This window comes from Carassius carassius, chromosome 28 (genome assembly GCF_963082965.1).
Source record: "Carassius carassius chromosome 28, fCarCar2.1, whole genome shotgun sequence".
Classification (NCBI taxonomy): Eukaryota; Metazoa; Chordata; class Actinopteri; order Cypriniformes; family Cyprinidae; genus Carassius; species Carassius carassius.
In genome coordinates this window covers 13,234,976-13,262,572 of record NC_081782.1, presented here as the reverse complement: position 1 = coordinate 13,262,572, position 27,597 = coordinate 13,234,976, and the positions used below count along the sequence as shown (strand labels likewise).

General features: G+C 35.8%; 3 protein-coding genes across 8 annotated transcripts; 1 reads left to right on the top strand and 2 right to left on the bottom strand.

Annotated features, from left to right (window-relative positions):
* Positions 1–269: 269 nt before the first annotated feature.
* ube4a (ubiquitination factor E4A (UFD2 homolog, yeast)) lies at positions 270–11,503 on the bottom strand. The gene is made up of 20 exons (XM_059514407.1): positions 11,381–11,503; positions 10,609–10,776; positions 10,349–10,525; positions 7,948–8,060; positions 7,677–7,829; positions 7,383–7,542; positions 7,102–7,304; positions 6,820–7,011; positions 6,394–6,727; positions 6,175–6,301; positions 4,269–4,576; positions 3,788–3,920; positions 3,502–3,692; positions 3,316–3,416; positions 3,095–3,208; positions 2,727–2,901; positions 2,369–2,549; positions 2,145–2,292; positions 1,878–2,035; positions 270–1,321 (listed from the first exon to the last, which is right to left on the bottom strand). Exons 2-20 carry the CDS (start codon positions 10,733–10,735, stop codon positions 1,186–1,188), a joined length of 3,231 nt encoding a protein of 1,076 aa, XP_059370390.1. The 5' UTR covers positions 10,736–10,776; positions 11,381–11,503; the 3' UTR covers positions 270–1,185.
* Positions 11,451–18,893, top strand: phykpl (5-phosphohydroxy-L-lysine phospho-lyase). 3 transcript variants are annotated; one of them, XR_009424394.1, is made up of 12 exons: positions 11,451–11,636; positions 13,119–13,237; positions 16,602–16,761; positions 16,923–16,997; positions 17,130–17,217; positions 17,300–17,416; positions 17,589–17,671; positions 17,758–17,983; positions 18,076–18,230; positions 18,342–18,423; positions 18,506–18,636; positions 18,750–18,893. XR_009424394.1 is itself a non-coding variant. In XM_059514449.1 (12 exons), exons 1-12 carry the CDS (start codon positions 11,578–11,580, stop codon positions 18,788–18,790), a joined length of 1,344 nt encoding a protein of 447 aa, XP_059370432.1. In that variant the 5' UTR covers positions 11,451–11,577; the 3' UTR covers positions 18,791–18,893. The 3 variants fall into 3 exon arrangements, 2 of the variants coding, with proteins under 2 accessions (XP_059370432.1, XP_059370433.1); XM_059514449.1 differs by having other exon boundaries at positions 18,342–18,431; XM_059514450.1 differs by having other exon boundaries at positions 18,506–18,893.
* Positions 18,489–25,930, bottom strand: nherf4a (NHERF family PDZ scaffold protein 4a). Of its 4 annotated transcripts, XM_059514446.1 has the most exons (13): positions 25,851–25,930; positions 24,891–24,918; positions 24,645–24,709; positions 24,360–24,565; positions 23,609–23,816; positions 22,828–22,964; positions 22,521–22,725; positions 21,329–21,525; positions 20,791–20,985; positions 19,647–19,838; positions 19,488–19,534; positions 18,748–18,777; positions 18,489–18,506 (listed from the first exon to the last, which is right to left on the bottom strand). In XM_059514446.1, the coding sequence occupies exons 1-11, from the start codon at positions 25,903–25,905 to the stop codon at positions 19,502–19,504; spliced, it is 1,521 nt and encodes a 506-aa protein (XP_059370429.1). In that variant the 5' UTR covers positions 25,906–25,930; the 3' UTR covers positions 18,489–18,506; positions 18,748–18,777; positions 19,488–19,501. The 4 variants fall into 4 exon arrangements, with proteins under 4 accessions (XP_059370429.1, XP_059370428.1, XP_059370425.1 ...); XM_059514445.1 differs by lacking the exon at positions 18,489–18,506 and having other exon boundaries at positions 18,672–18,777; XM_059514442.1 differs by lacking the exon at positions 18,489–18,506 and having other exon boundaries at positions 18,672–19,534; positions 19,614–19,838.
* Positions 25,931–27,597: the final 1,667 nt, after the last annotated feature.

Sequence of the window (27,597 nt, the reverse complement as noted above, 5' to 3'; positions counted from 1 at the left end):
AAAATATGAGGCAATAAAGAATTTCAGACTTAAAACACTCGCAGAAATAATTCAGTCAAAATCAAAATGCAGACATACCCTACACCACTTGACAGGTCAATCGAATGCAACTTTCTCACAACCAGAAGCAGCGATTGGACAGTGTCCTATCAATGTCATCTTTTAAGACAATGTCAGTAGCAAGGTCCATCCACCCAGAGCATGCAGTTTTGCAATTGACATGATGTCACTCTGCATGAGAGGAGGTCATAAGGCTGATTCAGAAGTCATTACTCAGGACATATTGCACTGGTAAAAGACAATGGATTCTTGTAAAGAGTGCAGGGGTATTTCTAAACATCTCAACAAAAGCTCAATATTCTTAATGAGTCTCATAAAAGTGCATATTACAGCAAATGCTTCTTGAGCTTCAAGCATAAAATGTCTGTAATGAACAAAAGCATTATGACAAATGGTAAAGCTACCGACCATTCCACGAAGAATTGGACGTGTTACTGCTGCGTTATGGAACACAGATGCCTTTAAAACTAATAAGTACAACAACAACAACAAAAAAACTAAAACTATGGTATATAATGCTGATGATGTTAGCAAAATATTTTGTGATAGTTCGATCTCTTTAGCAGCCAACATTGGTTTGCTTTGATATTTTAAATCAACACTGCCACAACTCCCTCCTTAATATCAAATGAGGCAAACTATTCCTCTTTAGTATCAAGTGAGGTACACTGCTTATATTCTAACTTAAAAAGTTAACATATAAGCAATGCATTTAAAATATTGCATGCATATGAGTCAGAGGTAGGGCAAATGCATTGAACAGGTAAGCAAACCTCATGTACGCTGTCATCTGTCTATAAGCCCAAGTTTAATTTCCCACAGTGAACATCTTTGCAAGGCAAAATGTAGCAGAAAAAGTGACTCCCGTTTTTGAGTTCTGTCTGCGGAGACCTCAGACCTCTGAGGAGTCTGAAAGAACAGATAGCCGAATATGCTACAGTGCTATGTCATTTGGAGATCTGCATTTGACCTTTGAGGAGCATGCTAACACCATGAATGTAGGCGTGCTCCTCCGAATGTGGTTAAATGTTCTTGTTTCAAAGAGGTATGAAAGAGGCCAGAAACATCTGAATGGCTTAGTCATACAGAGCATGCCTGGGTGCTGGGGGAAGGGAGTGATGTGGTTTAGCCGCTGGGTCCCATTTGCTGGTGGCTTTGCTTATGATCAGCAAGCCACTTCATGATCTGTTGCCTGAGCTCTTCATTGGGCCTGATTTGGTCCATGGTGAGCGGACTGCGGTTGAAAGGGTCTGTCTGGTCACTAGAACAAAAAAGATCAATAAAACCTATTAAAACTTTTTCCTAATCAAGTAACAGTGTTGTTACGGTCAACTAAAACTATAGAAATTGTTTTCTGTAAAGCTGAAATAAAATAAAATATAAACATTAGATAAAAAACATGTTGCCTTGGCTGCTAAAATAAGTTTAAGCACTAAAATTACTAAAACTGAAATAAAAATTAAAGATATAGAATTATTTACAAAACCAAAAACGAATAAAAAAGACAAATGTGCATAACAAAATCACTAAAACCTGAACTAAAATTTGAATATAAAACTTTAATATATACTAAAATTGTATATAGTCTATAATGTTTAGCAGTTTTTTAATATGTATATATTTGTAATTCACTTTTATTACAGTTTTAGTTATTTTAGCACAAATAAAATTACTAAATTAACTGAAATAAAATCACACAGCTAGCTGAAATAGTTATTCAAATTCATTTTCAGTTGACATTTATTTTAAGTAATGAAAATGTTTTTTTATTGGGTTTAATTTTAGTTTTTGTTTAATAAACCTGATACACGTTTCACCTTAGTAAGTGTCGTGCTATTGTTGAACGGTCCACTGTGACGTTTGAAGAAGGTAGCAGCACCGGATCAAGCATCAACGTAGACATGATGGGATCCAGAAACTCATCTGGAGCATCAGAGTAGGTCTCCTCTTCTTGCTGATGCCTGTCTGCAAGTGACTGAAAGAGACACAGATGATCAACAAGGTTACCATTTAATATTTAAACACCCATGACCTACTGTGAAAGGGATGCATCTAAGATAAATGTGCAGAGTGATCAAATATACCTTAATTTTATCTGCTAAAAGACTGAACGATACAATCATGATGCCAGGCTTGTTGATTTTCTTGAGTACGCGGATGGTTTGGCAGAACAGAGTTGGTGAATATGACCTTCCATCTTTTGGGACAGTGGCGCAGAAATTTTCTTCATCTCTGTGGCCAAAACATCATCCATAACAGTTAATATTATTCCTAAAAAAATAAAGAAATATGTAATCAAAGCGCCTACCCCAGGTTTAGGTAAATAGTACAGATGTCCGACACTAGCTGCTGGGGTTTGAAGTCGAATTCACTGAAGTCTTTCACCTTTAGGGCACCCATCTTGGGGCCTACCAGGTGCTGTAAAAAGTAGTTGAGCATGGAGATGATCCTCTCAGCAAGAAAGGGGTGAACAAAAAGACCTTTTATCTCTGGAGGGGGGAAATGAAAAGTAGTTTTAGTGTCACTTTGTACACTTAAAGCCAAGTGTTTCATCCAATAATTATTTAAAACCCTTCTGTTCAGGTCTAAATTGGTCAGACAGTTTATGACCGAAATCTGTGATGTGTTAATATTTTAGTGCATTTTGTTTCTTCCATGTCTCTTACCAGATGTAAGGAAAGCCAAGGTGCCAATGGTCTCATTTGACATGATGTTGTGGAAGCGACCCAGCTGTCCAAACATCTGCAGACTAGATTCTTTCTCTCTGCGGGCGTCAGGGGCCAGACTGTCCCACTCCCCCCGATCCCTCTCCAGCTGGAGGATTTTGATCTTACTTAAGTACTGGAAGGAACAGATGCACATGTGAGTGTCACATCTTTAATCACTCAATTAAATATCCTTGATTTCTACTTAAGAGGTTAATATGTTAATGTAATTGAACAACCAAGCTAAATTGAACAAACAAAATGTGTTACCAGTATAAATAGCTGGGATTTGCATAAAACAAAAGCACTCTGCCTAGGCAGACAAGTACCTGTATAGCCTCGTCAAGTAAGAAGACGGCATCATTCATGAGGAGATTGAGAAACCTCAGAAAAAGTGGTGGATTCATGGCTTCAAGATTTTCAGATGCATAATCGGCAAGACACTGAGGAAACAAATGTTTTTTGTGTGAAATTGCAAGGAAGAGATTAACAAAATTTCAAAGCAACCTAAATATTATTTATAATATCAAAACATCTGTATGGTTCTCACCTTAATGCTCTCCCTGTAGCTCTCTTCTCCCCACATGTACTTCAGAATGGCATACATTGGTCGTCTGTAGTTAAACTTCTGCTCAAACTGATGAGGATCACCTGAGAAACAAGTCATTGACAGAATCAAATATAGGATGTAACAATCAAATTAACAACAGAAAAAAAAAAAAATCAAGAAACTGACCAGTGAACTCTATATCTACAAACACTGTGATGAGGGCTTCAGCAAGTTGGGGTGCATGGCGATATGTGCTGAACACCCTTTGGCGCTGGAACATGATAGGCTGGACAGTGCCAGGTGACAGAGTCTCCATATGGGGCATCACAGCTTCAAGAACCTCTGCCAGCTTTGCCCGCAAATGAGGATTCTTCATTCTGTGAGAAAATAACCTAGAGTAAACAACAAGCCACATGGAATGCAAAAAAAAATAAAAATAGCGTGAGAAACTCCGCATTACTCCGGCTCACACCTATCAACGTTGCCCATGAACACAGTGATGAAGGTCAGGACATGTTCTAAGCTTTCCGCCGAGGACTCCAACACCTCGTCAGCAAAGCGGCGGAGGAATATGAAGAAATCGCCCATGTTTTCGGCAATGAATTCTGTGAAGGTGTCAAGAGATTGGGTGTTTGAAAAACTGCAGCCCACTTAGGTATATAAATAAAATGGGTAATTGTGACTTTTTATCACACAATCCAAACTTTTGCCTTATTTGTCCTCAGAATTCGGTTTACACCTCCCATTTTTTGTTTTTCCGTCACAGGATAAAAAAACTAAAAAAAAAAGACTTTTTATCTCACAATTCTGACTTTTTTTCCTTCTCAGTTCCAAGGTATAAACTCTCAACTGTGAGTTAACAAAAAAAAGTCAAATTTATAAGATAAACGTATAGATGTATATTTATTTCGACCTTGTTTACTGAAAAGGAACACAAAAACTTAGGGGGATACCTGGCACAAAGCATAGCAGGCTGTTCTCTAGTGCAGGTAAGGGAAAGGTGAGAAGGATGTGCTCAGGCCCTTGGTTGCCCAGACTGAGCTGAACCAGCAGGGCGGCACAGGACGCTTGGAGGTTGAGGCAGTTTTGTAACATTGTGGGCTGCGTGGTAGCAGCCTTGGTTGAGAGATAGACTGTCATGAGGCGTTCAAACTGTTCCCGTAGCTCTGCTGCTGCTGGACCTCCACTGAGCTGCGTGTCCCGCCACGTCCCCTGCAGCCGGTGTAGAGACTGATTCATCTTCACCATCTGATCATGAAGTCTGATAAACAATTACCATGAAAGCATATGTTTATTTTCTGCTTATCAGTGCTTCCCACATAAAGCAGCTGGGTTCATCACTACACCCCCATAACTCGTCCTAACTACATGCATTAAAAGGAAAAACAATAACAGCATTTTTTTTTACATACTAAGATGTTAATTCAGTAACTATTCTGACAAAGTTTTTAGAGAGTTCAGCAAATGTTGTCAGACTGACTCAAACTGATAACTTGTGAGTTTTTTTTTAAACATATACAGTACAGACCAAAAGTTTGGAAACATTACTATTTTTAATGTTTTTGAAAGAAGTTTCTTCTGCTCATCAAGCCTGCATTTATTTGATCAAAAATACAGAAAAAACAGTAATATTGTGAAATATTATTACAACTTAAAATAATAATTTTCTATTTGAATATACTTTTAAAAAAAAAAATTATTCCTGTGATGCAAAGCTGAATTTTCAGCATCATTACTCCAGCCTTCAGTGTCACATATAACATCCAGTCTATCACATGATCATTTAGAAATCATTCTAATATTCTGATTTATTATGAGTGTTGGAAACAGTTCTGCTGTCTAATATATTTGATGAATAAAAGGTTAAAAAGAACTGCATTTATTCAAAACAAACAAAAAAAAAAAAATTCTAATAATATATATTCTAATAATATATTTTCTTTACTATCACTTTTTATCAATTTAACACATCCTTGCTGAATAAAAGTATTGATTTTATTTAAAAAGAAGAAAGAAAAAAAATTACTGACCCCAAATTACTGACCAGTAGTGTATATTGTTATTACAAAATATTTATATTTTAAAAACATAGCTTCTTTTTTTTTTTTTTTTTACTTTTTATTCATCAAAGTATCCTAAAAAAGTATCACATGTTCTGAAAAAATATTAAGCAGCAGAACTGTTTCCAACTTTGATTATGAATCATCATATTAGAATGATTTCTAAAGGATCATGTGATAATGATCCTAAAAATTCAGCTTTGCATCACAGAAATAAATGATAATTTAAAGTACAATAAATTTAAAAACAATTATTTTAAATTTTAATAATATTTCACAATATTACATTTCTTCTGTATTTTTGATCAAATAAATGCAGGCTTGATGAGCAGAAGAAACTTCTTTCAAAAACATTAAAAATAGTAATGTTTCCAAACTTTTGGTCTGTACTGTACTGTATATGGAGCAAGAATACATTAAAATTAAAATGAGATGGTAAAGACTTGTTTGATTGAATTTCTATTTCAAACAAATGCTCTTCTTTGGAAATTTCAAATCATTATTATTTTTTTTTTTTTTTCAAAATAAACTGTTTATTGAACACTGATAATAATAAGAAATATTTCTTAAATCACCAAATCAGAATATTAGGATGATTTCTGAAGGATCATGTGACACTGAATATTGGAGTAATGGCTGAAAAATTCAGCTTTGCCATCACAGGAATAAATTACATTTGAAAATATATTTTAAAAGAAAACAGTAATTTCATATTACTGTATTTTTGATCAAATAAATGCATATACACACACACACACACTTATATGAGTGTCATGAGTCTTTCATAATGAAGTATTACCTATGGAAGCCCAGGTACAGGGTAAGCTGTGTAAGGATGAGATTTTCTGTGAGAAGACTGTATGATTGGGCAAATTCAACCGTTTGTTGAGGGGATGCAGGTATCAGACATGTCTCCTTGTCCAGACCTGTACAGGGAGATATATTTTTGAGTTTAGATTGTTATTTCGGAAGAGAAATAAAAGGTAGTGGTCTGGTAGGTGAAGCACAGGCCAGTCACCTCTTGCATGCACGTTTCGGTTGCGCCGCTCTTCTTCACTCAGCTCCTTAAGCAAGCAGTATGTGGGGTTAAAGGTCAGGAGTTTGGGCGAGTAAGGTCGAGAAAACGGTTGGCAGAGCTTGAGCAGTGCAGCGCCCAGATTTAAGAAGAATGCATCTGAGGCGAACATTTGGAAGAATATCTCGGGCATCTGGTTTGCCCAGATTTTTGCCCGGCCCATGTTGGCCTGCAGGCAGCCACCCAGCCACGAGAGCAGCAGGTGGCGTGTCTCGCTGGACTGCTGAAGCAAGTTTTTCAGGATCTGATACAGCTTATCATGAAACTGCCCCATAAACTAGCAACGGGGAAAACAAATGAAAGGGAATAAATGGCTGGCTTCATCAAGTCATCAAGCTTGAAAACCATGCTTTTTTATTTTGTGCTCACCTGGTGTATATTTGACTCTTGAACCTTCATTTCCTGTGGGCTGGAACGAGAAGGATTGAGGAAAAAGCCATGGTTCTCAACCACACCAGGGGTTTTCAACAGACAAGAAATATTCAGGATTGCTCCCAGAAGCGTTTTCTGATACTGAATCCCACTGTTAGGGTCTTTGGGCTGAATATGCTCCATTAAAACCTAGGTTCAGAATATTATCATCCAAAAAATGTTTGATCTATATGAAAGAAACCGCAATGACATTAGCATTAATGAGCATTGGATCCGAACCTTAGAAATATCCTTTTGCCGACTGAAGTACAGGAGAATTTCCAGGTAGGAATACAGTAGCAGCTGACAAAGGTCTAAGTCTTTGACCCGGCCTTGGAAAATATCAAAGACTGGCACCATAACCTCCCCGAAGGTCCGCACTTCTTGGTCAGCCAACAGACTAGCTATAACCTCCTCCAAAAATTCCACAACTTCCTCAAACTCTGCAGAGATCACAACACAAACGAAGTCAAACACATGGAATTGGTCCAGGACCTTCAAATGTATCATGTGACACTTACGGGCTCCTCTCACAGCCTCCAGCATCAGGTCCAGAAGCTGTTCATAAACGTTCTGACTGATGTAGATCTCTGGGGTCAGCAGAACAGTGCGGGCATTGGACACAGTCAAATTTTTGCAGCGCACTGCATAGGATAACAGCTTCTCTGGGACTTTAGTGATCTGTGTTGATTTGAAGAACATTAACACATTGCATTAAGCACAAACAATGCAATCAAGTGACTAAACAGTGCAACAAGCAGCCACATTTTATTCCTTTGGCACAACCCGAAAACAGGCCGTCTGCAGAAAAATACCTCCTCTTTAGCTCTACGGTAGCAAGCGTAAAGGTACGGTATGGCACGTTTCTCTCCTGCATCACGATCTGCAGAGAGATTCACTATACTGCAGGAGGTCATGTAAATGAGATGGTTTCCCGGCTCCTGCAAAAGCAGCCTGCTGAACAAAGCCTGGAGGAGGTAATAAGGAATATCATTTTTATTCAAAGTTCACAATATATGTGTGCACATATGTGTGTATACAACTTCTATACAACTGCTATTGTGCAAATCTGGAAAAGAATGACACCTGTTCTATGGTGTCCATGTTAAGCCAGTCCTGGCCATCAAGATCAGCAGCCATTTCCTCAAGGTATACACAGCGTGGTGGGATGCCATTACCACCTCTTAGACTAGGGTCACCTGGAAAGATATTATTTAATACAACAATAAATGCATTCTTAGTGCATGTTCTGAACAAACATATTCACTACTATTCAAAATTTTGGGGTTTTTCTATATTTTTCAAATAAGTTTCTTATGCTTATTAAGCCTGCATTTATTTGATAAAAAATACAGGAAAAACTGTGATATTGTGAAATATTATTACAATTTAAAAGTAACTGTTTCCATTTTAATATATTTTAAAATGTCATTTATTCCCGAGATGGCAAAGCTGAATTTTCAGTAACCATTACTCCTGTCTTCAGTGTCACATTATCATTCAGAAATCATTCCAACATGCTGATTTGGTGCTCAATAATAATTTTTTATTATTATTGATGTTTAAAGGGAAGGTTCAACCCAAAATGAAAATTCTGCCATCATTAACTCCCCCTTTCTTATTTCTTCCGTGGTACATAAAAGAAGATATTTCAATATTTTTGATTGTTTTTGTTTTCTCCCTATACAATATGTCAATGGTAACCAAAAGCAAAACAGTTAGTCTTTTGTATTCCGCAGAAAAAAGAAATCCATACAGATTTGAATCAACATGAGGCTGAATAAATTATGACAGATTTTTCCTTTTTAGGTGAACTTTCCCTTCATTATTTTTGTTGGAACAAACGGTGATAATGTTTTCAGGATTCTTTGATCATTAGAATCTTGTAATGGAATGAAAATCTTTTGTAATGTTCTAAATGTCTTTACTGCCATCACTTTCATGCGTCCTCGCGAAATAATAGCATGTTCTACCTTATGGTCCTCTAACTTTTGAAAAGTAGTTTCAAATTTAGGGCTACAGGGGGCTCAGATATCACATTTGCAAAACCTTCCTTTTAGCACAACTGACGCAAACTGTGAAAAAGATTTGAATGGCAAACAGATCAGAGATGTACAGTAGATCGATGTGGAGGATAAAAATAAAGACACTAATGAGAGAAACAAAAAGGATTAAATGGTCCAAACTCCAGTGGATAAGGTCATCTGCAGAACTGGCTGGAAAATGCATGTCATTGTGATACAATCACCTAAACTGAGATCATCGAAACATCTGTCATCTACAATCTAATATTCATTTCTTTCCAAATGATGTAGAAGTACACTTCAGCATACATATAAAATGGATTAATTATGGAAAGTATTTAAAAAAAAAGTTCTCAGCTGGTTATTATCATATCCAAAAATGTGTCAAGTCTCTTCTGCTCAGGTTATGGACAGCAGGGGAAACCATGCTAAATGCAACTAATAACACAACTTAAAGTGTAAGTTACGTTTGCTGATTATCAACCAGCTCTGTACTTTTACAATATTTAGTAGTATAAGTAAATCAACAGTGTATTATTTTTCTGTGATATCTGCACCAAGATAACATATTTCCAACAAAAGACTTCAGCTTTCTGTGAAAACTACAGACCGTACTTTAGCATTTTTTATTTATCCCCACCCACAGATAGTCTAATTAAGCCCAGTGCAGTATGGGTGTTGACATTTTGCTACATTTTTTTCTCTAATCATGTAGCAATTAAAAAAAAATCATGTTTATTTTGAATGGACAGCCAGGTTGTCCAAAAATGTTTTGCATCCAATCAAAAGAAACCAATATAAACTCACATGAAAAGCTAGCTAAATAAGGCAAATCCAGAACCAAGTAGGATAAAAGAATCAAAGTCATACTATGTTAAATGCTGTTGTTAGCTCCACTGAACTCTTATTTATATGTTGTGCATTTCTTAGAATTATAATTAACACAATATTTGCGTTTGCTGCATGTGTTAGTGACAGAATTTATAATTTTACAATACATTGTTATTTCAAATAAATATTGTTCTTTACCACGCTTTCCACAAATATATTAAGCAGCATAACTTAAAACATTGATAATAATCATTAAATCAGTTTATGAGAATGAATTATGAAGGATCATGTGATGTAAGTATTGGCTGATGACAATTCAGCTTTGCCATCACAGGAATAAAATAAATGTTAAAATATATATTTAAATAGAAGTTATTTCAATAGTTATTTCAAACTGTAATAATGTTTTACAGTATTACTGTTCAACTGTATTCTGATCAAATAAGTGCAACTTTGAAGAGCATAACAAACTTCTTTCAAAACATTTAAAAACATCTTACTGACTTCAAACTTTTGGATGGTAGTGTATATTTATGATCACTGATCTTATATGAAGTTATATGTTTTGAGTTAAAACCATTCACAGTCAGTAAACAGACAGTTCTCATAACCAGTAGGTGTTAAACACTCACTGTTGTCCAGAGTGATGAGGAAGATCCTCTGGATCATGTGGTTGACATTGAGCTGCTCACAGAGCTCCTGTTGGGAGCGGAAAGATCGGCTGATCTCTGCCACGGAGTCATCATTGTCATCGATGCTGTCAGACACAGAGTTTTCGGACTCAGACTGGCTCTCTCCTGAATCTACAGCTGTAGGGAAAAACAATTACAAAGTGCCATTAAATTAATGCTTTCCTGCAAGTAGCTTTCGCTGCTTATTACCAAGACCTTACATTGTTGCTCAGCTTGACGCGGTTGCTTTTGGCCGGATGCAAACTGTTTTGCGTCAGCGAGGGAACTGAAGAGCGCTGCGAAGGGGTTTTGTGAGATGTTCTGATTGTTATTGCCCTGGTCTGTCATTTCCCTGGAGCACGTCCTCCATCAACATGTGTATTCAGAGCCTGTAGGGAAAGATGTGTGAATTAGAGCTAGCATCTAATCCAAGTCCCAAGACGAGCCGAGGTCCATCTAGGTAAATCATAAAGTCCATCTGGAAAAAAGCACTGTACATTTAAGTGCAAAATGACTCACTACAACGATTTATTTACTATTTTGATGAGTCATTCATTAATATGAATTGATTAATTCACCTGTTAGTCATATTCAAGCAACAGGAAAGCACAACACAGATCAATAGTGACCTCACAATAACCAGCATGAATGCAATTAGTGTCAAATATGCTAACTTGCTACACAGACGTGTCGTATTAATCACAGCAGTGAATCAGACTACATCAGACAAACACTAAGAGGTCTCAAAAGATGTGCAATTAATGTAAACCTAGATAAACATGAGCTTTATAGCTGTCAAAGCCGCTGACAGATCTCCTTGCTAGCTGTCAGGTGTCTTAAGCTAGCTGAGTAACGTAACTAGCAACATGTTTAATAACTGACAGCGGGCTGGTAATGTTCATAAAACACGTCAACTCAAGGTAACGTTAAGTAAATAAAAACACGAAATAGCAGATTTACGTTGAAATATATCAATGTAGATGCACGCCATACCACGTTTCGCGTTGAAATGTGTAAACTCCGATGTGATCCAGTCCAACAGATCCAGAATGTACGCGCTACGTGACGTCATCAGCAGTGGACGAGACATTGTTGGCTGGTTCTTATGGTCTTTCTGCGGTTCAAAGTCTTGTCGGGTATCTAGGCTGTAAACGGTCAGGTGAAACAGACGACAAAACCGTATCGTTGGAATGGCTCTGGAAGTTTTTCGTAAAGATGAGACATTGCAAATGCGCAGGAAGCTGATTGGGTGAGTTGGATCGAACAGTAGACTTCGCTCTTTTATAACGCCTGATGTTGTTTTTGATTTGATAGGCGTTCAGATCCTCCCCAATATCAGCAGTGCAAGTAGAGATGGGTTTAATGCCTCAAGTAATTCGTAGGCAAGATTTGGATGGAAGGCCAGTGGGGAAGCCCGGAGAATAGGATTAAGTGATTTCAATGTTGCCCCTACTGTGGCTAGGTCAGCAATTCCTCCTCGGCTTTTCCCAATGCCTTTGATTGATATCCAATTGCTTAAAGAAAAGCATAACAATACATATGGATTATAAAATCTAGGTATACAGCAATACATAGATCAAACTTATTATAGTGCAGTGCAAATATATATGGATGGTTCAAAAGACCCAGAATTTGGGAAAACAGCAGTAGCGGTATTCCACTTTTTAACATTACACAATAGAATGTCAAAAAGAACTTGAGATCATATTTTGGAATTCACTGCAGAAATAATAGTAATATGTCTAGCACTTCAATGGATAGAAGAAATACAACCAACAAGGGCAGTGATTTGTACAGAAACTCTATCAGCTCTAAATAGCTTGGAAAGTGGAACATCATCAGCAAGGCAAGACATGACATAAGACATAAACGAAGTAATGCAGAGTCTCTACAGAACAAGACAGTATGGAATTCTGGTAAATCTTGTATGGGTTCTATCGCATATGGGTGTGAAAGGAAATGAGGAGGTTGACAATCTGGCTAAACAGGCATTAAATCATTCACAAATTGATGTTGAAGTGGCATTAAGTAAAACAGAAATTAAAGTGATAATAGCGAAACAAATACAGGAAATTTGGCAGGAGGAATGGAATGAAGGAACAAAAGGTAGACATTTTTAATGCATTCAAGAAAAAGTTGGTTCAGAGAGAAGAAGATTCGGAAACAGGAAAGAGGACGTTTTAGTCACAAGGATGCGTATTGGACATTGTTTATTAAATCAATGCTTACAAAGAATTGGTAAACATGAGAATGGAAATTGTGATAAAAGTGGGTTAGCTGAAAATGTAGAACATGTGCTTATAGAATGCGAAGCTTATGAAAGCGAGGTCCCAGGTAATAAACGCTTTAAGAAATATAGAAATCAATGAGCTGACACTTCAGGTTCTCCTAGGAGAAGGTACCAAACAATCAAGAATTTATCATGAGTTATTTATATTTTTAAAGAAAACAGGATTATTTAATAGGATGTAAAACTTAATTCTGTGTAAACTCTTATATATGACCTTATTTATTTATTTTTTAAATTTAATTTAATTTAAATCAAATTTATTTTTATTGTTTTTGAAAGAGTAGATCTATCTTAAGCTTCCTTTTCAGTAGGTGGCGGGAATGCACCTTTTAAGTTGGTTTGCCAACCGCCATAAAATCCTAGAAGAAGTTGATTTGATAGATGCACGCGATTAAACCGTTGTTCAGATTAGATTAAATATTCTTTCTGTTTTATTTTCAGGCAGTCCTGCAGACTCTTTTTTTCCCATGATCCCGTGAAAATAGTGAGAGCACGGGGTCAATATTTATATGATGAGAATGGCATGCAGTACTTGGATTGCATTAGTAATGTTCAACATGGTAAGGACATTTTGACATGCATGCTGCAGTATATAGGGACCTATTTTCAAGTTTATTTATATATTTTCTATTTCTTTTTTTTTAAGTTACATCCCGGTTAGTTACCTTGCTAACATACAAACCCGATTCCAAGAAAGTTGGGACACAAATTGTGAGTAAAAAAGGAATGGAATAATTTACAAATCTCATAAACTTATATTTTATTCACAATAGAATATAGATAACATATCAAATGTTGAAAGTGAGACATCTTGAAATGTCATGCCAAATATTGGCTCATTTTGGATTTCATGAGAGCTACACATTACAAAAAAGTTGGGACAGGTAGCAATAAGAGGCCGGAAAAGTTAAATGTACATATAAGGAACAGCTGGAGGACCAATTTGCAACTTATTAGTTCAATTGGCAACATGATTGGGTATAAAAAGAGCCTCTCAGAGTGGCAGTGTCTCTCAGAAGTCAAGATGGGAGAGGATCACCAATTCCCCCAATGCTGCGGCGAAAAATAGTGGAGCAATATCAGAAAGAGTTTCTCTGAGAATAATTGCAAAGAGTTTGAAGTTATCATCATCTTTAGTGCATAATATCATCCAAAGATTCAGAGAATCTGGAACAATCTCTCTGCGTTAAGGGTCAAGGCCGGAAAACCATACTGGATGACCGTGATCTTCGGGCCCTTAGAAAGCACTGCATCACATAAAGGAATGATACTGTAATAGAAATCACAACATGGGCTCAGGAACACTTTTATAAAACATTGTCGGTGAACACAATCCACTGTGCCATTCGCTGTTGCAGTCTAAAACTCTTTAGGTCAAAAAAGAAGCCAGATCTAAACATGATCCAGAAGCGCAGGCGTTTTCTCTGGGCCAAGGCTCATTTAAAATGGACTGTGGCAAAGTGGAAAACTGTTCTGTGGTCAGACGAATCAATATTTGAAGTTCTTTTTGGAAAACTGGGATGCCATGTCATCCGGACTAAAGAGGACAAGGACAACCCAAGTTGTTATCAGCGCTCAGTCCAGAAGCCTGCATCTCTGATGGTATGGGGTTGCATGCGTGTGGCATGGGCAGCTTACACATCTGGAAAGGAACCATCAATGCTGAAAGGTATATCCAAGTTCTAGAACAACATATGCTCCCATCCAGACATAGTCTCTTTCAGGGAAGACCTTGCATTTTCCAACATGACAGTGCCAGACCACATACTGCATCAGTTACAACACCATGGCTGCGTAGAAGAAGGATCCAGGTACTGAAATGGCCAGCCTCCAGTCAAGATCTTTCACCCATAGAAAACATTTGGCACATCATAAAGAGGAAGATGCGACAAAGAAGACCTAAGACGGTCAAGCAACTAGAAGCCTGTATTAGACAAGAATGGGACAACGTTCCTATTCCTAAACTTGAGCAGCTTGTCTCCTCAGTCCCCAGACGTTTGCAGACTGTTATAAAAAGAAGAGGGGATGCCACACAGTGGTAAACATGGCCTTGTCCCTACTTTTTTGAGATGTGTTGATGCCATGAAATTTAAAATCAATTTATTTTTCCCTTAAAATGATACATTTTCTGAGTTTAAACATTTGATATGTCATCTATGTTGTATTCTGAATAAAATATTGAGAATTTGAAACTTCCACATCATTGCATTCTGTTTTTATTCACAATTTATACAGTGTCCCAACTTTTTTTGCAATTGGGTATATATTAAATGAAAAAAAATCACAAAAACAACTGTCCAAAAGTTTGAGGTCAATCAGAAATTTTGTAATTTTCTCTTTTAAAAGTGTCTTATGATCACAAAGGCTGCAATTATTGAATCAGAAATACTGTAATACAATACATCTTATTTGTCAACCATGGTTGAAATTTGTCTTTGACCACACCAGCAAAAACCAAATACACATACAGACACATACTACAAAACGCACAAAAACCATTATACTGAATCACATAGCTTTTTGATTAATAAATCCAATCGCAGCAGGTACAAAAAATATTTTAGTTATACATTTATATTTATATGAGTTGGGTCTTTTAATATACACTCCACTTTCCTGACACATCTTGAGGTGTAAACCTCTCCTAACTTACTCTGTGCTCTGCCAATGATTTTAATAGCTATATTAGTGACTCTTGCCAGATTATGTTTCTGCTTACAATTAAGATGCCCATACTACGAAGTTAAATTATAGGTCAGCACACTCTCTACCAATGATTTGCAGGCAATCTCCAATGTTTTGGCTTATTCCAAACCTACTGATTCTCCTTATTAGGAATAGACGTACAATAATATGGAGAAATATTACATTTTAAAATAAATGTTTTCTATTTTAATCTTTTAAAATGTAATTTATTAATCTGAAGCTGAATCTTCAGCAGCCATTTCTCAAGTGTCACATGATCCTTTAGAAATCATTCTATAAGCTTATCTGGAGCTCAAGAAATATTTCAACTCATTATATTGAAATCAGGTGTTCTGCTTAATATTTTTGTGGAAATATACATTTTTTCAGGTTTCATTTCTTTGAAGAATAGAATGTTCAAATGTACAGCAATTTATTTCAAATCCGATTGTTTGAAATTGTTAAATTACTGTCTTACTGTCACTTTTGATCAATTTCATGCATCCTTCCTGTATAAAAGTATTAATTTCTTTCTTACAGACCCCAAACCTTTGAATGGTGGTCTGTGCATTTAAAATAGTAGTCTGAACACATTTAGAAAATATAACTGAAGAAATAATTATCTGATGTGTTTACAATGCAAATACAGTTTTATGCAAAAGTTTGGGCACCCCTTTCTGAGGCTGCATATTAATGTGCACTTTCTTTATAAGACAAGATCGTAGTGATATGCTATTAAATTTCTAGAGAAAGCTGGATAATGTTATGTTTTTCAGACAGAAATTCTTAGTGTAGCAGTATTGCACTGTGTGAAATAAAATCAAAAGTGAAAAATAGGCCTGTTGTGTGTCAGTTGTGCGGATTTTTATTGTCACTTAATGCTGATTTCTTGCAACACAAAGTTGGTTTGATTGATTCAGTGAATCTAAACAACATGCTTCTCCTTGGTCTCTATGGTCAAAGTAGCAACGCAAGAACCTCAAAAGAGATTAGAAATTGAAATTATGATAATATCTGTGCTGTAAAATATATCTCCTAACAGATCTACAACATTTCTGCCTGCATATCATAGTTAATGTTACTGTAGTAAAACCATGATACATTTTCATAACCTGTATTCTTTTAGAAATGTAATCAACTCTTGTCATCATCCCACTGAATTTTAAATAGGCTTTAAAGAGCACTTAGAGAAAGTATCAAGTATCATGATGACATACTCGATGCATTTTGTCTTTGCAGTGGGACACTGTCACCCCAGCATCACTCAGGCCGCTGCTGCTCAGATGGATCTTCTTAATTCAAACACTAGATTCCTCCATGATAATATTGTTATGTATGCAGATCGGCTGGCCGCCACTCTGCCAAAGAAACTTTGTGTCTTTTATTTTGTCAACTCAGGGTTAGTAACTTTACTAAATCTTTTTCTTTCCTTTTTTTTTTACTATGTTTCTATTAAGCAGATTGTAAAATTGCAATATATGCACACCATAAATGATAAATACCACAACCTGTAATTATTCTACAAAATCTTATTTGCATTTTTGGATTTATCTTCTGAAGATCAGAGGCTAATGATCTTGCCTTGAGACTGGCCCGTCAGTATACACGTCATCAGGATGTCATTGTGCTAGATCAGTAAGGTTTACATAACTTTTTTAAATGTGAAATAGTGAACAGTTATGATTCTTATATCAGTCAATAATGGAAAAGAAAAAAGAAAAAGATACATTAGACTTATTTTTGTGTCATCTTTTCTTGCCTCTCCAGTGCATATCATGGACATCTCACCTCACTCATCGACATCAGCCCATACAAGTTCCGGAAACTTGAGGGCCAAAAAGAGTGGGTGCATGTGGTGTGTACAGGACATACAAACAACTTTTAAGCCAATAATAATGGCTCTTTGCTACACATCATTCATTCTTGCATAAATACAGGCACCTCTTCCTGATACTTACCATGGTATCTACCGAGAAGACCATCCTGACCCAGGACAGGCTTATGCAGATACTGTGAAAAGTCTTATTGAAGAGGTCCATAAGAAAGGCCGCAAGGTATGGTAGAAAAAGCAATTAAGTTGTTTTTACTCAAATATACTGATTGTCCTTCTTAAAGGGATAGTTGGACCCCATTGACTTTCATTGTTCTGACGAAGTCATATGAGTTGAGTAAATAATGACAGAATGTACATTTTTGGGTGAATGATCCCTTTAATTTTGTCCATAGATTTCATCTTTTTTTGCCGAGTCTTTACCCAGTGTTGGTGGCCAGATCATTTTCCCAGCTGGTTATTGTAAAAGAGTAGCAGAGTAAGTCTCCTTGTCATTTTTGTTGAGTGCCTTTACTCTTTATTCAGGAATTATGTGACACACAACATTGTATTTTTTCCCCTCAGATACGTTCGTGAAGCAGGAGGAGTTTATGTGGCAGATGAGATTCAGACAGGCTTCAATCGTGTTGGGAGTCATTTCTGGGCTTTTCAGCTTCAAGGCGAAGACTTCTGCCCTGACATTGTGACTATGGGCAAACCAATAGGAAATGGTCATCCTATAGCGTGTGTGGCCACTACAGAAGAAATAGCCGCTGCTTTTACAGCCAATGGTGTGGAGTACTTCAACACAGTGAGAACCATAATGCTTCTGTGGTAATATATGTAGCTTTAACACCCTTTGAAGAGTTTAGGTAAATATTTAACCTTTTTTGTCCCACACAGTTTGGTGGTAACCCAGTATCCTGTGCCATTGGTCTGGCAGTATTGGATGTTTTAGAGAAAGAAGACCTCGGAGGCAACGCTGTGCGTGTCGGTGGTCATCTTAAACAGCTGCTCCTTCAACTTCAGACTAAACATCCACTCATCGGAGATGTGCGGTAAGTTCTGAAAATCAATCTTTATTGAGATCTTGTAAAATACTATTGTAACATCATGCTGTAATCTCAAAGAAGAACATTAGCAGACATATCTTCTGTTCTTTTTTGCAGTGGTGTTGGACTGTTTATAGGTATGGAGCTAGTAAAAGACAGAGTGTCCAGAAAACCAGCAACAGAAGAAGCAGCACATCTTGTACGAAGGTCCTGACCATTTCTGTTCTTTCTCAACTAGCTACAATTACCTGATAACCAGCTGCCCATTTTGATTTGTTCAGGCTGAAAGAGGACCGTATAGTTATAAGCACTGATGGACCGTGGGACAGTGTCATCAAATTCAAACCTCCAATGTGCTTCAGTATTGAGGACGCTGAGAGAGTCTCTACATGCATTGACCAAATTCTCAGAGGTTGGTAGTAATTTAACAGTTAATTCAGCATGTGGTAACTGATTAATCTGACGTATTTTCATTTTGTTTAAAACAATAATTAAGAAATTGACAGTTTGTCTTTGGACTTACAGAACTGGAGGATACCCATCAAAAACAGGACTGCGGAAGTTGAGGTTTAAAAAACAGGAAAATAATTTTCAGTATAGTGCATAGAGCAAACAGTCTTAATTGCATATCATAAATGAATTTTAATAAATAATTTGTGTGTGATTTTACATTCTTGAATATTTATCTGTTCATATTCAGAATTCAGTTAGAAGTACTTACAACAAAAATAAAGCATGAGTAATAAATTCACTCATGCTACACATATTTTCAAAATAAAACATGAATAAACATATATTAACATTAAATCACACATCTACTTAGTTTTCCAGGATGTGGTGTAAAAGATTTTAAGATTAGGATTTTAAGGTTTTAATATGCTTTCATACTTTATAGCCATAGAACAATATAAATAACTTGAAACCTGATTGTACACATACTCCAGTCTCCAATTTTTTACATTACATTTGTACTTAAAAGTGTTGTGGTTGCATTAAATAATGACACTGATTCAATAATAAATATGGTTAATGACAAGATTATTAGCTTTTTTCTGAAAAGCATGTTTACTCTATAGTCAATGTTTCTACAAGATATACAACGATCTTTTATAGCTGTTTACAAAGTAGTTCAAATTATAATTTTAGCCACATAGTGTATTTATGATATTTGGAAGAGAAGAGACTTTACTGGTATGCAGTTTAATTTTACATTAAAAAAAATTAACATTGTACAGTAAATGTCAAATTAACAAAATGTTTTACCTGACTATATTAATTCATACAAAATCATCTTGTGAAGCATCTGGAACCTGAAAGAAAATATTTAAATAAAAAATAATAATAATCCTGAAATTACAAAATGCATGTATGTGTATGAGCAAGTCTCACTTTATTAATGTAAATACTGAGTCCTGAACTTACAGGCTGTCTGGTGCTCCTCAGTTTCTCATATCCGAGTGCCTCCATGACTAGCAGACTGAGAGGAGTTCCTCCATCTTTTATCAACCTCACCACTTCATCAAAATACTCTTGCTCCACATTCTGTCCATTCACCTCTACAACCACATCTCCCTCACACAACCCTGCTCTCTCTCCTGCACTCCCCGTCATCACCTACAGACCAGAAGGAGAATTACATGTGTAAGTTTTGCCATAGACATGGAAAAGCATTTTTAAATCAATAGTCTGTTATTTTTATATCTTCTAAAAATGCGAAGAGACATATATTATTGATATTCCCATTTTTATATTTGTATTTAAAAAAAAAAAAAAGTTATCTACCCACAAAATATAAGCACTCATTTAACCAATGGCATGAGTTTGGGGGCAGGGCTATTATTTGTACAACCAATGGCAGATGAGGGCGTGTTCAAGGAGACTTGTGTGAAAACAATCATTTTTGCAATAGAGTGCTGAAGGGATGTTCTTGTAGGTTAAAATCCAGAAACAAGTTAGCATTTTAGCACTTCTGCTTCTGTTTTTTTAATGGGTTTCTGTTTAAATGCCAGAAATAAGGTCTGTGGTTAACAGATTTGAAATGGGTCTGTCAGAGACATTAAAGTCATCATGCCAAACAGGAGAAGTCATCTACATACTTGTCTGCTTTTACAGCTTTCTTGTTTTCATAATCACCCTCTTGCAAATTATTTTCACCTGAAGTTTCAGGGAAAACGTATTTTAAATAAAGACAGAAAGAGCAGTCGAAAACGCAATGGTTGTGACATTGATGTCATGTGACCATATTTGTTTATAACCTACATTTACCTTTTTAATTCTGGTGTGATTATGTTTAGGCTTAAAAATTCCTGAAATTTGTGTTCATTTGTGAAGATTATCAAAATAAATGTTAGAATTATAGACTTTTGTCGGTCACAGAGATTTTTTCTGGAATGATCCAAAAACCAATGGAAAAAATAATTTGGGTTTTTCTAGAAGGAACCTGGATGATACTAACTTCTGGGATGGCCAACAAAAAAATAAGTCATCACTGCTGCACTCTATTCCATTTAAATGTACATTTAAAGCATTTAGCAGATGCTTTTTAAATATAAATGCTCTACGGTACCTGACCGATATACGTCCCAGGCTTATTCTGAACACAGCCTAGGTTGAAGCCAAATCCCGCACCCTCCTTGTGAAGCACACAAAGTCGAGGATGTGGTGGATTTTGGTGTCCCTCTTGATGTGGCGGAGGAGGATTGGGAAACTGTTCCCTTTTTGGAATATGGTCTTCATAGAACAGCAATGGAGAAATACCCAGCTGAAGTGGATCAAATAACAGACACTTACTCTCTCAGTGGTAAATCCAAGCAAAAACAACAAGAATAGTGATTGCCTATGTTATATAGGTCAAGGCGGCCCCACCCATTCCCAGGGGGTTTAATGTCTACTCCAAATAGTAGATTCATTTCAATAAAAACACCTGTTTCGTTGTGTACTATAAGAATAAGGAGCTTGAGATTCAGCCCTTGGTTAGCTCTCAGAGTCAAATGTCTTCAGTCAGAGGAAAAATATGTTGATTTAGCAGCTGTTCACAAGCTGAATGTTATTGCTTCTCTTTTCTGTATGAGCATTTGCGTGTGAAAGCATGTGCATGTAAGCACCTGTGTGTAATAGTCTCTGCCAAGGATGGAGATGGTGGTTAGGGTGACCTGCTGGCCGCTTTGCCGTATTTTGCTGACGATGCCCTCATGCTCTGCATCCTCCACCTGCTCCCCGTTTACCGCTAGTACAAGCTCTCCATCCTCCATTCCTGCAGTCTCAGCTGGGCTGCAGGGGTCGATCTCTCGTAATACATGCGCTATAGAGCAAACATATCATATACTGCTGAAATGACTAGTGTTTTTGGATTAGTGGCACATCTAAAAGCAAGTAACCCCCCCACCCCATATATGGTAATCCCTCTTCCTAAAATATAGTCAGCTATATATATTGTATTTTAGTTGATTTTTTTTATTTATATTTTAAATAAAGACCCATTTATATTTTATAAAAATACCTATTTATACTATGAAAAATATTTATATAATATATAAAAAAAAAGTATAAAATATTTTCTGGAAATGTATACTGTATACTATTGAAGTAATAAGAGAAACATAAAAGCCATCACTAGAATGGTAATTAAATATATATTATTCATTAGTAATTAAATGATTTAATATTATATATTTTATTTAACATTTATTATTATAATATATACAATTTATATTTAACAATAATATTAAATGCTTATTATACCATTTATTTTGTTCATTATTATTTATACTAAATCATACTACATATTTAAAATATTATATTTACATTGAATACTTATTTATATTTAACAGTTTTCTCAGAGAAACCCCTGCACTAAAGAATGTTATTATTTTAGGATTATTTATTTGCTATTATAGTTATTTAGTTTGTAATATTTTGAAATGTCTTTTATTTTTATATTCTCGTTTTCTTTTTCCCCTTTTTTATACATTTAATTTTTCATTTTATGATATTTATTTGTGTTAAATATTTTGGTAATTTTTAGTAGTTTTATTTTTAATATACCATTTAAGCTACATTTATTTTTATTTTAGTTTTAGTTTTAGTTCAGCTTTATTTTTTATTAATTTCCAGTTAATTTAATGTTGCAGTTTAAACTTATTTCAGTTAGCTGCCAAGACAACATCTCATCTAATACAGACAGTTTTCCATCTAATATTTATTATATATAAGCTTTCAATGAACAAGCATATTTTAATAGTTTTGATTTTAGATAATAATAATAATAACACTGGTAAACAATCAGCGATTTCTCACCAATACTTCCAGATCGTAACTTCTCTTGCCTTAGGAGGAACCCGTATCCTTGTGGTCCTTGAGTCAGGTGTAGTGTTTTTGGTCTGTAGGGTAGATTATGCGTTTTGGCAAAAGCAGGAATTATGGGTATCTCCATGTGCTTATAACAAACTTCACTCCTGCTGTCAATTACCAAGACAGTCACATGGTCTCCACATTTCTTCACCTGATGGAACAAAGTGAAATCTAGATGTTCTAATGTCCCAAAAATAGAAAGCACCAGAGATTACAATATAAGTAGGTATTCGATTCTATACAAGTGTGTTACCATTTTTGACAGTGCTGCATAACTGAGTGCTGAAATCATAGCTCCATTGATCCAGATCAGCCTGTCTCCATTCTGGACTCCTGCTCTCTCAGCTGGACCATCAGTCACTGGGCTGAGACGATAACGGCCTCGCTCACCTACTCTCACACACAGTACTGAATAAAATGAACTAGATCTGTCCACAATGATCCATGTATGCATACACAATGTTAAAACGTTCCCTGAAGTTGTGCATCAACTACTTTTTTAACATCTCTTCTAGAGGAGCAGTTTCTCATTTAGTGTAACTGGACATCATAAAATCAATGGGTGCATAAATAAACATCAGGCTTATCTAAGAGTGAGTTTACTCTCAACCCATACTGATTTCCTGTATCCTGTGAGTGTACTAATTGTTTTTTCTTCAGTGAATGTTTGTGGTCAGGGTTATTATAGTTAACTATATATATATATATATATATATATATATATATATATATATATATGTGTGTGTGTGTGTGTGTGTAAAATATGGTGCCATTTTGCCATTTTATTTGGAACATGTATGTGTCTATACGGCAATTCTTTTAAAAAAATGTTTTTTGTGCTTATTATGTGTTTTTATATATGTGTTATATTTTATATAACCTGATATATATACCCTATATTAATACATGCCCTCTTCTGTGAAAAGCTTTGATAAACTACATCTTGTTATGTGAATAATAAACTACTAATTTGAAATTAATGTAAAAATGACATGATTCTTTGCTTCAAATATACGTTTAGAAAGGAGCAGTACCTTCAATAGGAATGATGCTGAGGCCCAAGCCACTGCCAGGCTCTTTAATGATGTAACACAACCGTGGGCGAGAACAGCCCTCTATGGGACGGTAAGCACTGGCGAGCGACATGAGGTCTCTTCCTTCCGAAACTGCAAACTCATAATCTTCAGCACTCAGCACTAACAGATATAGCTTGAGCCCAGACGCCTGCACCTTTAGCACCACCTGAAAATAAGGCACAGTTTACACACCAACAAGACTAGATATAATACACAGTAAGGTGTACTGGAAAAACAATGCATTAACTGACCACGAGCAATACATTTGTTACAACATGTATTAATCTTTGCTAACAATAATTCATAAAAATACAACTGTTCGTTGTTAGTTCATGTTAGCTCAGTTCAATTAAATAATATTGAAGTATTATTAATTCTTAGTTCATGTTAATATGAATGTCTGTTGTACTTTATTTTTTACACCAGTCTATGGGATACTTGATTCTCATTGTACAGTCGCATCACGCATCAACAGTCCTGTATTTTCTAATATTCTAATATAAAATTCAAAATAGATTATTTTGTGTTTGACACAAGAAAGGTCACATATGTGCTACAAAATGATGTTAAGTAAATATGGGGGATTTTTTCGTTGAACAATTTTTTAAATGGTTTGCATCTACTTGGCAATATAATTTGTATTCTAGTGTCCATGTGTTTAATTCACAGAATACAAAGGTCTCATGTTTGCATAAGGAAGTGCTCTTACAGTTGAGTGCTCCTTGTCATCCACAAAGTCCTCATTGACCTCCAAAATACAGTCCCCCTTCTTCAGCCCACCCCGCTCTGCACTGCTCCAAGGCTCCACCTGGCGCACCACATGTCCCCTGCAGCCAGCGTCCTTACTCAGGTAGAAGCCGAAGCCCTGACCCTCTTCCCGCTTCAGAACACACATCCGCGGATGCACATCAGGCTCTAGAGAAAATTCATTCAGGTATTTTTTTCTTTCAATCATTAATGATACATCAGTCACTGATTGGATGAAAATGATTACCTGTGTCATCAGAGATCACTAAAGCAGGGTTGTCAATCCCTTCTTTTGGGTTGAAGGTGAACTTCCTGTGAAAAACATTTGCACTTTGCTGTACGTATGTTTTTTATGTAAACTAACCAAAAATAAGATACTTTATTGACTAGTTTGAGTAAACCAGATTGCTTATGTATAATCATTAGTGTGCACATGTAGGGTGATCAATCGGAGGTCAAAAGGTCACATTTAAAGAGCATTCTGAAGGCTTACTTTGGTAGCTCTGGGGGATCCGCTGGTTCTGTGATAGTAAACAATTAAGAAGTATTAAGAAGGTGATCCATATCTACTCAAAAATATCAGAAGTGATGCAACAACTTTCATAAACAAAAGAAAAAGTCTTCAATACTGTTTAATATTAATTATTGTTTAGTGACATATGACTGGCAACCAGCAATTGCATATTTTTTCCCCAAATTTCAGAAGATAAATTGCTTTCAAGAGCCTTTAACATGTACAATATGCCACATTATTTCAGTTGGCTAATTTCCATTGATCTAAAACCACAAAACATACTGTTCTTAGCAGGGTTTTGTTTTCCATATTTGCCTGTGAGATGCACTGCGAGGCTAAATCTGCACAGGCTGCTTTAAGTTAAAATAAACACTAAAGAGTTTGATTAGGGAAATGTGATTAGAAATCACAACATGCTGACAAGACTTGAGATCAGAGTTCAAAAGGAAAATCCTCAGTCCTCCAGAGCTTGTTTTTGTCTACACTTTAAGTTTTAAAACCTCAAGGGGGAATTTATTGGTTTACATTTTTGCAAAGAAGCAATGAAGAAATCACCTAATTTACATAACTGTATATAAACACATCTCTTTGACTTCTGAAAATGATTAAACCTTTTACACCATCTTTTAAAAAAGAATGTTATAATTAGTCGGATTTTAGAAGTGTACATTAATATAAATAAATGTATATAAATACTACTATTAATAATAAATATTACACTGCTAATATAACAGACATCTAGACCATTCTACTACATTCACTTTTTATACAGTAAAGGTTGTTGTCTCCAACGCTTTGTAAAAATAAAATCTTAAAATGTCTTTCCTGACTTTTACATAACAGTCTGCACAATCGCTGCAATGGAAAACAATGTGTGTGTATGTATGTATGTATGTATGTATGTATATATATATATATATATATACCGTAGTAAATTACCTGTGGTGAATCTCATGATCCTGCTTGTCACTGCTGGCTGAGCCCTGGGCTTCATGAGAGTGCAAGGTACACATTTAAATGAAGCATTAAAATGCTTTAGTCAGTATAGCTCCTCCTTGTTCCACCACAATAACACACAGGAGATTAATATTTAATCTTCGGTTTATGAGACAACACTTCAACCATAATCATATGCGAAGGGGGTATTACATAACCAACTCTTAATTAAGACAACTGACAACAAACTCCTCTAAAATAAGACTGTTCGAGCCGGTAGAAACCAGCATTTTATTTAGCGTTAGTCAAGAGCTATAAATATTGACAGGGAGCCACCTTTCATAAGCACTTTTAGTTTTATTGTGTTGTTATTGCATAGCAAATTTCAGTCACGATTTGTTAGTTCAAACATTTTTTCAATCAAATATTAAGGCAAAAGGTATGGAAAGATTACAAAAGAATCTAAAGCCTTGTCTTGGATACCTTACTTTGTAAACCTTGTCTAGAGCACCATTTCACACCCAAACATTGTTTAAAGGGTTTACCCATACACACAGCAGCATGACACTCCTACAATTAAATTATGATAACAAAAAAAACAAATTCTCCCTGAATACATATACATAGTAAATGGCTTTTCATGGCAAAAAATGTCATCATGGAACAAGGAGCAGTTTTCAAGTACTTATCTGAAGTATTACGGCGTAGTGAATACTTATTTTTCCCTCAAACAATCAAATAAAACTAATTTGTCACAGTGTTTTCTCAAAATGACCTAATCAGTACATGGATATGCGAGTAGATGGAAATCTATGCCACAGTTTTTCCATATTTCACTGTTCTTCAACCCTCTACGAACACCTTGTCAATTGAATTACCATTGGCTAGTACATTTTTTTAGTTTACTCGCCAGACTGATATACTGTGTATATATATATATATATATATATATATATATATATACATACATACATATATATGGCACAGCTTTTTAAATACCTGAAAGTACACTCTTAACATCAGTGAGTCAAGCATTATGATTTGATATCTGGATAATCAAGTACTATTTAATGATAGAACTTTAGTCATTATGATTAACTTGGTAACCAAGTATGAATGCATACACATTTTAACTGAATTTAGGACTGGTGGTGGTGCCCTCTGTCATTCAGTGTTTCTGAAAAAAAAGGGAAAAAACAAACAATAATACTCAAATGATGATAATATGAATAATTTGAATTCTACTAATAAGAACAGTAAAAAATGCACTAAAGATAAACGAGCTGCTGGATTCATGAATATCAATCAGGTTGTGTCCGTTCGCGGGAACTAATTTGCTGAAATTAAAACAGGGATGATAATAAGTGAGCACCAGCCAATGAGATTGCCGTTTATGCATTAGTTCCGCCCACTTCGCGCATGTGAGAGAAAGCGACAGGAGTCGTGTGACTTCACACTAGATTATAAGGTTCGCCAAATACAAAGTGAAACTTTGTCAGAGAGTGTTCGGAGAGTGAAAATATATCTGTGCTAAACTTAGCCTCCAACTCAAACACTGGCGAGTAAAATCTGAGAATGTATGAGCCATTGGCTAATATTAGACATCATTTAGTCGCCAGAGTGAAGATTTAGTCGCATATGCCAGTGATTTACTCGCAATGTAGAGGGTTGTTCTTCCTTCAACTTAGACGAGTTGATATGGAGGGGGAGTTCTCAGGAGTGATGATATTACTGCGCCGAGGTCGAAGTG

Bases quoted from the DNA above. Each gene is read 5' to 3' on its own strand.
- ube4a (XM_059514407.1), bottom strand. From the start codon at position 10,735: ATGACAGACCAGGGCAATAACAATCAGAACATCTCACAAAACCCCTTC. The intron at 7,830-7,947 runs GTGTCATTCTTT...TACCTCCTCCAG, and splicing joins ACATGGACACCATAGAACAG to GCTTTGTTCAGCAGGCTGCT. The intron at 4,577-6,174 runs GTAATACTTCAT...ATTGTTTATCAG, and splicing joins CTGTACCTGGGCTTCCATAG to ACTTCATGATCAGATGGTGA.
- phykpl (XM_059514449.1), top strand. From the start codon at position 11,578: ATGGCTCTGGAAGTTTTTCGTAAAGATGAGACATTGCAAATGCGCAGG. The intron at 13,238-16,601 runs GTAAGGACATTT...TTGTCTTTGCAG, and splicing joins CATTAGTAATGTTCAACATG to TGGGACACTGTCACCCCAGC. The intron at 17,984-18,075 runs GTGAGAACCATA...TGTCCCACACAG, and splicing joins GTGTGGAGTACTTCAACACA to TTTGGTGGTAACCCAGTATC.
- nherf4a (XM_059514442.1), bottom strand. From the start codon at position 25,905: ATGAAGCCCAGGGCTCAGCCAGCAGTGACAAGCAGGATCATGAGATTC. The intron at 24,566-24,644 runs GTAATCATTTTC...AATTTTCTCTAG, and splicing joins AGTGATCTCTGATGACACAG to AGCCTGATGTGCATCCGCGG. The intron at 20,986-21,328 runs GTGCTTACATGC...GATCCACTTCAG, and splicing joins GCAGAGACTATTACACACAG to CTGGGTATTTCTCCATTGCT.